This window comes from Anolis carolinensis, chromosome 5 (genome assembly GCF_035594765.1).
Source record: "Anolis carolinensis isolate JA03-04 chromosome 5, rAnoCar3.1.pri, whole genome shotgun sequence".
Lineage (NCBI taxonomy): Eukaryota > Metazoa > Chordata > Lepidosauria > Squamata > Dactyloidae > Anolis > Anolis carolinensis.
The window spans coordinates 184,505,193-184,517,471 of NC_085845.1; the positions used below are offsets into that span (position 1 = coordinate 184,505,193).

Sequence of the window (12,279 nt, forward strand, 5' to 3'; positions counted from 1 at the left end):
CAATTTTTTCCAACTCTATGAGTCTGTGACACAAAATGAAATAGTGAAAATATCCTATGAGCCTCATTGTATGCCAGTTTTCACAGTGCTGCTTCTTCAGATCTACAACTGTTGAATACAGGAGTGAGCTGATTCCTGCTACTCATATGAAGATCCAAAAAGTAGGCCTTTCTTACAAGATGCTGAACAAATAGAATTAGCCACTAAGGGGAGGGAGAAATGTCACAAAGCAGAGCACAGTTTCAAATGTTTTCTTCATTTGGCATGACTGTGTGAGAACAAAATGTGATCAACAATTATTTTTAATCCTGTAACTTGCAGCCCTTACCGTTTTCATCTCCAGCTGTTTTCCGACGATCCTCTGGAGAGACGTGCACCAGCTGCAGGATGAGTGGTCTTCGGGTAACAATCCCCGTGCCTCTGGGGAGCAGGTCTCTTCCCACCAGGCTTTCCAGCACCGAACTTTTGCCACTACTCTGAAAATGGACATGTCAGGAAACATTCACTCCACTGATCCAACAGCCTTGAAACAAATTACAAAGTCTGATTATCCACAAATCTTTGGCAGACATCACTACAAAACCTTCCCCAGAGCACTTGGTTTTCAAGAACAGGCAGATCTCCCTGTTGAAACATGTCTAGGTTGTGTCAGGATAGTGATAGCAGCCCACAGAACTCAAAAACACACATTTGAAGAATTTTTCTATTATGCCAGTGCTTCTCAAGCTGAAATGGGAATGAGCAATCATTTTTTCTTAAAAAATTGCACCGGAGATCAGTACTTTATCTGTGCCATTGGCTACAACTGTTTCTTTCATGAAAACTCTCTGCAGACCAGCAGCTGCTAACTCACGGTCCAGTACAAATCCAGGGACCACATAAGGTGATTTTTGTCCTATCAGCTTTCTTAATTGAATTATTCTATACAAATCCATGTATTTAATTACAAACCCAATACATTTAGTGTGTTCTCTTATGGAACCAAACAGTAGTACGGCTGTGGACCTGATCCATCAACTGTTTTTACAAACTTCTCGAACACACACTTTGGACTTCTGCATTGTTGTTCTAGGATCCACATTTATAAAGCCACAAGTCTGTTTCCCTCTACACACATGCAATAGAAGATGCACACTCATACATTTGCTTATTCAGAAGAGGGCAGACATACAGTAAAAGCATAACACATATATTTATTTATTTTATTATTATTATTTATTACATCATTTCTACCCCGCCCTTCTCACCCATCAGGGGACTCAGGGCGGCTTACAATATACATCAGAAACACAGTTGACATCAGATTAAAAGTCTTCACAAGATTAAAAATTACAATGAAAATTAAAATATAAATTAAAAACGTGCATAATTATCCATCTAAATATACATTTCAGGCACATTTTTCATGTCCAAGTGGGGGTCTGTCAATGAGTCACATATTCATATTGCAATTCTGCTGCTACTCATGCTCAAATGCCTGCTCCCATAACCACGTTTTTGTTCTTTTTCGGAAAGACAGGAGGGAGGGAGCTTGTCTAATTTTGTTTGGGAGGGCGTTCCATAGGCGGGGGGCCACCACTGAAAAGGCCCTGTCCCTCGTCCCCGCCAGCCGCACCTGTGAGGCTGGCAGGACCAAGAGCAGGGCCTCCCCGGAAGATCTCAAGTTCTGTGATGGGACATAGCGGGAGATACGTTCGGACAAGTAGGCTGGGCCGGAACCATTTAGCGCTTTATAGGCTATACCTATCTCACCCCTATTTAGGCCTTTATTTAATGTAGGAGACACGAATCTTCTATGGGTGTGATAGTTCCTTCAAATAGGAGTCCTCTCGATATGCACCTGAAATCCTCACTTGTTCAATAAACTTATATGATATTCAGGAAAATCTTTTATTTCCTGAAGACTCTTATGGGCTTAGATAAGCTCAAGTACACATAGCTAGTGACACTGAGAATTATTCCCCTCACTATCAAGTGGCTGTTGACTTATGGAAACTCATCAACAGAGACCTCCAAGTCTTCAACAGCCCTGCTGAGATCTTACTTGCACAGCTGTAGTGTCCATGTATGAGTCTATCTGTAATAGTGCCTTCTAGCTGACCAAGCATCATTTTCTTCTCTATTGAGTTATGTCTTCTCATGATGTATCCAAAGTACAACTGTCTCAATATAGACATCTTAATTTCTAGGGGGACTTCAAGCTTGATTTGTTTTAGGACCCATTTATTTCTCTTTTTAGTGGTCCAGGATATATCTATAACATTTCTAATGAGTTGACTTTTATCCAATCAGTTTTCTTCACTGTCCAACTCTAACAACCATATATAAAAATTAGAAACATGACATTGAAACTCCTAACTGTATTATTCAATTATGCACATTTTCCTTTCCAGGATCCTGTCTAGTTCCTTCATAGCTGCCTTTCTGAGTTTTATGATTTCTTGGCTGAAGTCTTCATTCTAACTAATGACTGAGCCAATGTATGGAAAATCTGAAGTGACTATTTTTGTTTTCTTAACGTTCAACTGTAAACCTGCAATTGAATTATCTTCTTTGAATTTTTTCAGATCTTTACAAATCATTGTTATTTTCTTCTAGATGTAAAGTGTCATCTGCATATTTTAAACAGAGTAAATAGAGAGGCTGATTAAAGTTCCATCCACCAATTTTCACACCTCCTTCCTCTGAGCTTAATTCTGCATTCCATATGATATGTTCAGTGTACACGTTAAAGAGATAGGGTTATCAAATGTAGCCCTATATGACCCCCTTGCCTATTGGAAACTATTTCAATCCACCATATTCTATTCACGTGATAGCTCCTTGACCTGAGTATAAATTATACATCAGAGCAATTGAATGTTTATTTATTTATTTATTTACTATATTTATACCCTGCTCTTGTCAACCCCGAAGGGGACTCAGAGCGGCTTACAGATTATGGCAAAATTCAATGCCGCATTATACAACAAATAATAAATATAACTTATCAAATTATAAAACAATTAAAACATATACATGCAATAAAACATTAAAACATAGTTTTAAAGGAGCAGATGTTCCATCAGGCAATGAGACAAAACTGGTGTCGCAGTGCCAGCATTCACTCGAGAGGGCCCAGGTGAGTCAAGGACCATGGCCGGAAGAAAAAATGCCAGTATCTCTGTGCTGACCCCAGGATGCTGAAACGGAGGTGGGTCAAGATGGAGTCTGGCAGCACCAAGTGGCCAGAGTCCCCAGGAGCTGAGCCAGGGGCAGCAAGGGAAACAAACACTGCCCCTTCCCTCCAAGCCCCTGGTGATGGTACCTTCACTTCTTGCTTTTGCCTCTTTTGCCTATGTTGTGGCATATCTAGTTATTTAAGGGCAAATGCTTTACAGGATTTTCTTCTGAAATTGTTTGGGACACTGTTATCCAGGATATGTTTGCAATGTGTGTTCACTAGCACCTCTGCATCCTGATAACTGGCAACCAAGGTCTTTCCTCCTTCCCAAAAGCAGGAAGCAAATCCCCTTGTGTTATAAATCTCAATTCTCACTCCAGCAGAGTTAAAAGCCTTTACTGATTATTATTTTCTTCATACCACACACACCATAATGCATCACATCTATGGCCAACATACTGGACTAACTGAAGGGGCATAAATTTGCTTCTACTTGTGCCCTGTCTGGTACCGCTCAACTGGAGAATTTGCAGTATGAACCGCTAATTAGTGTCAGTTTCACTTTGTTTCTCTTCCTGTGACACAGCTCAGAAGAGGAAAAACATTATCTTGGTAGGAAATGAAAAGAAAAGAGGAAGCCTAGCTTTTCATGCACATTCACATGGCCCACTTCACTGACATCATTCCTTTACAAAATCAGCAAAGGCCTTCGAATCTCCCAGACTGAGAACTGAGATTAGTTCTTAACACAAAAGTATCTGCTGCTAGGGTGTGTATATTTGTATTTTATTTTTCTTTATTTGAATTTTATCATATTTAGTAAAATTTTGAAGGGCCTTTGTGGCAAAGATAAAAAACCACCTGAAAATGTTATGACACTATGAATATAATATAAATTGAAAATATCCAACATAGCAAATGCAGAATACACAGGGGTTGGGTGCAGAAGGAAAAGTGAAGAAGAGGCCATATTACCTGTGTCATTCAAATTCTAGGTTAGATCACACAGAAGAGATTTCTATAACACAGTGATGGGCAAAGTGCAACCCCCTAAATGTTGGGAGTACTTTGAATATTCTTTCTCGCTATACTAGCTAATAGGGTTGTGTATGGATCCATTTTTAAAAACAGTCTTCAGCTGATTCAGACCCCCGTAACAGCAAAGGCTCCACCTCCATCTTTTATCATCCAAAGTAGACCACGCGGCTGCCAATCGTGGCTACTTTTGGTTTCTATTCAGGAAAATGCAGAGAGGCTGCCACGTACTAACACGGGTTTCCCTCTGAGCCCTTCCTGTTGAGGTAATCAGAATAGAAGAAAGCTGTGAAATGTCTTACCCAAGCTAGGTCTATATAAACAGGGCGAGCACCTCCATTTCTTAGCTATGTCCTGGCTCTAGAGAGAGACAAATCAATTGTGCTTCAGTCCGATTGCTGCTCGCAGCTTTAGCTTTTGCTTTGGTTTGGCTTGAGATTTTCCACAATACATTTTAAATGTTTTTTCCCCAGTGAATTATACTGGAGTGTTTTTCTAATAAGGGGACATGTTGCTTGTTTGCTTGTAGATGCTAGCTGGCTACAGATACCAAACATGTTCAAGCTGCATGAACCAATCCATTTTAGAAGTGATTTGTGCATATGGCATTCCACATGAATAAGAGATTGTATTTTGGTTTTTTTGGTTTATAATTTGTCCAGCATCTTCAATTGCAAATGTGGTTTAAAATCCAAGCAGAACATTTCCTCATAAGAAAACCAGCTTCTTTCCAACAGCACTATTTTTAAGTCTTACTCACCATTACTATTATATAATCCTCAGACAATTTTGTTGCCAATGAATTAAGTGGAGGAAAACCCACAGCTGCTTTAAAAAAATCCAAATGTATGCTTGTAAAAAGGCAAAAGCTTATACATGCAGGTATTTATATAACTTGTATTTCCCAAAAAAAGTCATAACAAAAAATGAGCTTCCCTCTTTTTCCTTAAGTGTCTGAAAATGTTTTTTGTTGAAATCAATCAGGTATGGAGTGCTTGAAGGAAAGTTAAAACCATGATAATAAAATGTGTAACACAGATTTTAAAAGCTATAGCAAACCAAGGAAGATGCCAAAACCAAGGAAATTTTCAAATGGAAAAAACTTTGTTAAAAAGTTGAATGTACCAAAAGTAGGAGGAGAAAATACTACAACAAACTGTAAACTTTCAATAAGGAAAGCAAAAACAGATTATCAGTAAGAGATCAACAAAAACTCAAAATAGCAAAATACAAAAAAAGTTCAAAATGCAAAAGAAATGCTTTATCGCATAATCCAAAATACTATTAACTAAAACCATTTGGGTTCAGGTACTGCTTTCCTTAATTGGTCCAGCTCCAAAAAGATGGGAAACACACTTTTCCAGTGTGTATACAGCATATTTTAAGTTCAGTTTCATTTAGACTTAGATGGCTGTCCAGGGCAGCACAATGGAACTGTGCCAGATATGCCTCTCCACTGCAACCTGAAGTAAAAAGTATTTACTTAGCAAACAGTATCATCCACTATATAATTGGAAAGGACATTTTATTTTCCGATTGTTTTGTTTGCCATAGGCTGCACTATCCCACAATCGTGTCTCTTTCACCTAGTGATTCAAATCCCACTAGAGAAAAATTTAAATGGCCAAGGCTGATCAGTCACAAAATAGAATCCAAGGGCAGAGCAAATCACAAAATGATGGTTGATGTAGTAGTTTTGCATAATTATTTGATCATTATAATTATAGTATTGCCAATTCCCCAATTCGTATTTTTCCTCCCTCTCCTCCTCTGCATATGCCATTTTCCTCCCTCCTGTGACATTACATCTTTCTATACTTTTCAAAGTCCACTTGGCACAACCCCCTTAGAGGAAAGAAATGTTCTTTTACTTTCCATCTTCCAATCACCTTTACTCACCCCTGCCTTCTTTCTTGCTCATGAATGTACACAGACCTTTCAGTTCCCAAAGTCACGCTGTTCTTGTGAGATGGTAGATGTAGATGTCACTATGGCCAGACGGTGCAGGAAAAGCTCCAGGTGCTTCTCCTTGTCCATCTGTCCTTTTATTACACTATTTTTGTTTACCTTTCAATGTGAAGCCTTCTAAAAGTGGCTTACAAACTACAACTGCAACACAATTAACTTTTCACCTCTCTTCATTCAAACAGCCACTTCTTCCCTATTACAGTAGTCTCACTTACCCAACCTAAACGGGCCGGCAGAACGTTGGATAAGCGAGTATGTTGGATAATAAGGAGGGATTAAGGAAAAGCCTATTAAACATCAAATTACATTATGATTTTACAAATTAAGCATGAAAACATCATGTTTTACAACAAATTTGACAGAAAAAGCAGTTCAATACATAGCAATGTTATGCAGTTACTGTATTTACGAATTTAGCACCAAAACATCACAATGTATTGAAAAGATTGATTACAAAAACATTGACTACTAAAAGGCAGACTGTGTTGGATAATCCAGAACGTTGGATAAGTGAATGTTGGATAAGTGAGACTCTACTGTACCTCTTTTCCTTCCTTGTACTTTGGCATGCTGCAGCTTTAGCATGCAGTTTTCACCAACTCCTTTTCCCATCCAAGCCTCTGCACTGGGCATCTAAAGGGATGCTGGGGTTCGCCCAAGCTGTGGCATCTCTATGGGGTCGGGCAATCAAGCACAGAAGGACATAGCATCATTGTGCTCATTGCAGATTGCACGTTTCATTTGCTGTATTGCAGTGGTTCTCAACCTGTGGGTCCCCAGGTGTTTTGGCCTACAACTCCCAGTAATCCAGTTTACCAGCTGTTAGGATTTCTGGAAGCTGAAGGCCAAAACATCTGGGGACCAACAGGTTGAGAACCACTGATGTACTGTGTGCTGTTTTAAGTAACAGTTATTTTCTCACAACATAGCATACACATAGGTTTCAACGGCTATAGATGGCTCCACCGGTGATCAATGGTCAGATCACTCTTTGACTGAAAGGAGATATGATAGCCAAGTTTTAAAATGTGAAAGAATGTCATAAGGAAGAGGGAGAAGGTCCGTCTTCTGCTGCCCAGGAGACTAGGACTCAGAACAAGGGGTTCAAATGGCAGGAAAGCATATTCTATTTGAACGTCAGAAGGAAGTTCCTGACTGTGAGAGCAGTTCAACGGTAGAACTCTCCGACTCGGGGTATGGTGGAAATTTAAACAGAGGCTGTATGGCCATCTATCGGGGGTGCTTTGATTGTGCTTTTAGTTGGCCCATATAGTCTCTTCCAACTCTATTATTGTATTCTATACCTCACCCCCTTTATATTCTTAACAGCTTCCAAAACATGTACCTAATGACCCAGACTCTTGCAATGACTAGGCTGGGTTTGGTCCTCGATGTATGTGTTACTTCATTGATATAAGAACCCAATGCAATTAAAATTGAGAGACTGATGCCACATGATACAACAAAGCCCATGAGTACAAGGTAGACAACTGATGAATCACCTACAAATGTTGGAATGGTTTGATTGAGATAAATGAAGTTTCCCTGTTTTGTATGAAGCAACACCGATCCACCCTAAGTAACCACTGCAAAGAAACCTGCAAGAAGATTTGTTCACTTTCCTGCACATACAACAGAAAAAGTACTAGATCACTCAACTACTAAGTGGAACTCCCCTGATCTTAAAAGGGAATTCTAACATTAATTTTTCATATGTATAAAATACAGCTGGAAAAGCAAGGCGGGGACATCTGTGTAATACTGCTCCAGTTCTACATGGGAACACTTTCTAAGTAGGTCTAAATTGGGTCCACAGAGATTAAAAATTAGGTCACCGAAGTTCAACAAAGCATATTTTCCAACCTGGTAGTATCAGTGAAGCATGAAGCAAGTAGAGGCATGGAGGAGGAAAGCACAACAGCAGAAATCAACATGTTCAATCCAAAATGAAGCTGCATCTAAGGGTGATGTGATGATTCATGCTTTTAGTGCATAAAAACCAAGTCTCTATACTAAGCAAATAAGAATTAAGGCAGAAAAGCCATATGCAAGAGAGCTATTAAAAAGAGAAAAGAAAACAAACAAATTGCTGGTCAGAGCTTGAAAGGAATGTGCAATATGTGTTGACTCTTGTTTTTGTTGTGTGCCTTCAAGTTGTTTACTACTTATAGCAATACTATCACAGGGGTTTCTGGGGCTAAGAGTATGTGACTTGCCCAGGCTTACCCAATGCCCCCAGTGGCGCAATGGGTTAAACCCTTGTGCCGGCAGGACTGCTGACCTATAGGTCGGTGGTTCAAATCCAGGGATAGAGGGTGAGCTCCCTCTGTCAGTTCCAGCTCCCCATGAGAGGACATGAGAGAAGCCTCCCACAAGGATGGTAAAACATCAAACATCCAGATACCCCTTGGGCAATGTCCTTGCAAGATGGCCAATTCTTTCACACCAGAAGCAACTTGCAGTTTCTCAAGTTGCTCCTGTCACAAAAAAAAATCTGGTTTCCAGAGGCACAGTTCAAGCTTACCTTCAAAGCCCTAAATGCTCAGATATCTGACTATCTTTCTGCACATTTATCTGCCTAAGTTCTATAAATGAAATAAATCCAATCTTAGCCTGAATATCAGATACACTCAAGTGAATGACACTTGTATGTCACTGCTTACCCACGTCCCATTGATTTTAGCAGGTCAACTCTAGTTGGAATATAACTTGATTCTGCCCAGTCTCCAAAGGACCTCTAGGTCCTTTGGAGGTCTTGACTTTCCCATTTTTTTAATCCTGCATATCAATTACTACTTGATGTTTCAGATCTCTCCATTTTCAGGTTTTCATCCCTGAATTATTGATCAGCAGTTATAGCCACACCCTTTCTCTGTAGAACTGAAAGTGGTTTCTGTATTGCTCATTACTCGGCCAGGCAGCTAACAAGCCACAGCCTTGTTTTATGTTAGCAGCAGAACTATATCATATGCCTCAAGTCTGTTCTCAGAATCATTTCTCATATGCTTCAATCATTTCCCTTGTTGTTCTCACATCCCTCTCACTCTTTCTTTTTTCCCAGTCTAGTTTTAACTCTTACTTGAGTCAGTATGTACAGCTGAAAAAAATGTTGGCCTAGGGATTCACATTCAATTTTAGGCTGGGGTCTGCAAACCTTTTAAGCAGAGGGCCACACTTCACAGTCCCTCAGACTGTGGTGGTGGTGGTGGTGTGTGTGTGTGGGGGGGGGGGGGGACAATAGTTTGAAAAAAGTGAACTAATTCCTATGTACATTACACACATCTTATTTGTAGTACAAAAAAACCATGAAAGAACAAATACAATATTTAAAAGAACAATTTAACCAATATAAACTTACCAGTTTTCAATGGTAAGTGTGTGCCTGCTTTTGGCTGATGAGATAGTCAAGTTAATTAGGATTATTTTTGTTGTGTGCCTTCAAGTTGTTTCAGACTTAGGGTGACCCTTAGTCTAAAAATTGGAGTGGAGGCCAAATAAATGACCTTGGAAGGCTGCATCTGGCCTGCAGGCCTTAAGTTTGGGGACTCCTGTTCTTAGGTATAGACTGACTGGACAGCATAACAATCTTTGAATGTTCGTTCCCTAGTTTGTCTATCATGACAATTGGGCATTACATGGTCCAAGTGAGGACATTATTTCACATACACTACTAAGGATTACTGTACACTCAAAGCACATCTACACTGTAGAATTCATGCAGTTTGGCACCACTTCACCTGCCTTGGCTCAATGCTACGGAATCATAGGTGTTGTAGTTTTGCAAGGTCTTTAGTATTCTATCTCAAAGAATGCTGGTGTCAAACCAGCTACAACTCCCAGAATTCCATACTATTGAGTCATGACAGTTAAACAGGTTTCAACTCCATTATTTCTGCAATGTAGATGAACCCTCAGACTCCACAGGCAGCAGTGATCTGAAGCTCTATGTTCTTTCTTTGCATTTATGGCACTCATATCGTTTCCTATCAGCTTTAAGGACATCAGAATTGCCTTTCTGGCTCAGAGCAAGATCGCTCTCATTTCCAAGAACAGATACCCCAATGTCCCCAAGGAACCTCCTAACCAGCCTCTTTTCTGCCAGAATTACCTTGGTGGTTTTTTAAAAGTCTAAATCTACTACATAAGTCTGTTGCACTGAATACTAATAATGTAGACTCTTGCTGCAATCTTAAAAAGGACGTTTACTGTGAGGTATGCAAGAGCTTCAGCAGCACTAGGACAGCCTGTGCCTCCAAGATATCACCCAGAGCTGCTTTTTATCTTTCAGGAACAAATTGTTTAATTAGGACAGGATCTGAAAATTGTATCTCCCCACCCCACTTCAATCCTTCAATCTGGAAGGCACCCCCTTCAACTGAGTAGAATGCCAATAAGGTGGAGCTCTATAGGGATTGCAATGTACTCCGAACACTAATAATTCCCCTCTTAATCAACAGTGAATAATACCTGCAATAGGCAGTAAAAACAGGGTGAATATTCCTTATCCAGAAACCCCAAATCCTCCAAAATACAAAACCGTCCACCGGGTTGGGGGGGGGGGGGTTGGCATAGGGCACATTTACACTGAAAATGCAATTTGAAAACTGCCATAGCACAATGGTATGGAATTCTGGGGTTTGCAATACTCTTTGGCAGACAAGGCTAAAAACCTTGTAAAACTACACAATCCCATGACACTACGCTAGGAAAATGGTGTCAAACTGGATTAATTCCACAGTGAAGATGTACCCATAGCGGCCCCTTTGTTTTCTGATAGTTCAATATAAGAAAGCTTTGCTTCATGCACAAAATTATTTAAAATATCCCATATAAAATTACCCTTGGGTTATGTGGCTAAGGTGTATTAGAAACATAAATTTCCTATTTAGTTGGTCTGAGTGCCCCAATGAAGGACAGAGGGCGGGGTATAAAACAAGGCAAATAAATAAGTAAATAAGTTTCATGTTTGGATTTGGGTCCCGTCTCCTTGGTATCTCATAATGTACAGGGTGGGCCAAAAGTCACAAAGGGGTCCTAAATATCCTGTATATGATGCTATAGTACTGGATGCCATTGATGAGATTTGATTTTTCACACATAATGTGAATTTATTATCTAAACATGCTGTGGCATTGGAAATCATTGCATTGAAAAATAATATTAGAAATATGATACTATGGTATTGGAAATAATTGTAGTGGAAATAGTATTGAAATATGATACTATGGTACTGGAAATAGTTGAAATGGAAATGGAATTGGAAAAATGGTGCTATGGTATTGGTAATCATTGTATTGGAAATGGTATTGGAAATATAATGCTATGATACTGGAAATACTTGCATTAGAAAATAATATTAGAAATATACTATAGTGCTGAAAATCATTGTATAGGAGAATAATATTGGAAATATGATGCTATGGTATTGGAAATTGTTATGTTGGAAAATAATATTGGAAATATGATACTATGGTATTGGAAATATGGAAATGCAACAGTATTCCCATGGAAACATTTAATCAACTATTTATTAAGTTGAATTATAAGATACTGCCGGCCTTTCATGGCTTTTGCCTTAGTCAACCTTATGCAAAATATTCCAAAATACGTAGTCTGGTTCCAAGCATTTCAGATAAGGGAGACTACATGTGTATGCCAACCCTCCAATCAAATAATAAAACCCCAATACAAATATTCATAAGAGTAATTAAAATAAAAGCCATCCTTAACCCACCCCTCCCTGGACCTTCTGGCCAGGCTGAGGTCATCCTGGCTTAAGCGCCGCCCATTTGAGCTAAGGCCCCGCCCACTCGCGCCCAGGCCCCGCCCCCAAGCGGCCCGCCTCACCTGCGTCCCCACCACCACAATCTGCGGCAGCTGGATGATGTCGGCGCCCACCGTGTTGAAGACGTCCTGCAGCTTATTGATGACGGGAATCAGCGCCTCCATGGCGGCGGCAGGGGAAGGAGCAGCGAGCGGGCAAAGGGTCGGGGCGAAGGAGGCGAAGGGCAATGAATGGAGGAAGCGGCGGCGGCAGGGAAGGGCTCACGCTCTGGCACCTTCCCCCGCCGCCGACCCCTGGCGCCGGCCCCGCTCACTCCCGGCAGGCCCTG

At 40.2% G+C, this 12,279-nt stretch overlaps 1 protein-coding gene across 4 annotated transcripts in view; it reads right to left on the bottom strand.

Moving 5' to 3' along the window:
* dnm1l (dynamin 1 like) overlaps positions 1–12,255 on the bottom strand; it is a 38,254-nt gene extending 25,999 nt beyond the window's left edge. For all 4 annotated transcript variants that reach the window (XM_008110389.3, XM_008110387.3, XM_008110388.3 and 1 more), the window contains exons 1-2: positions 12,014–12,255; positions 329–476 (exon numbers count right to left, since the gene is read on the bottom strand). In XM_008110389.3, coding sequence (XP_008108596.1) covers positions 329–476; positions 12,014–12,115 — 250 coding nt within the window. In that variant the 5' untranslated portion in view covers positions 12,116–12,255. The remainder of the gene's footprint in view (positions 1–328; positions 477–12,013) is intronic.
* Between the last annotated feature and the right edge of the window lie 24 nt (positions 12,256–12,279).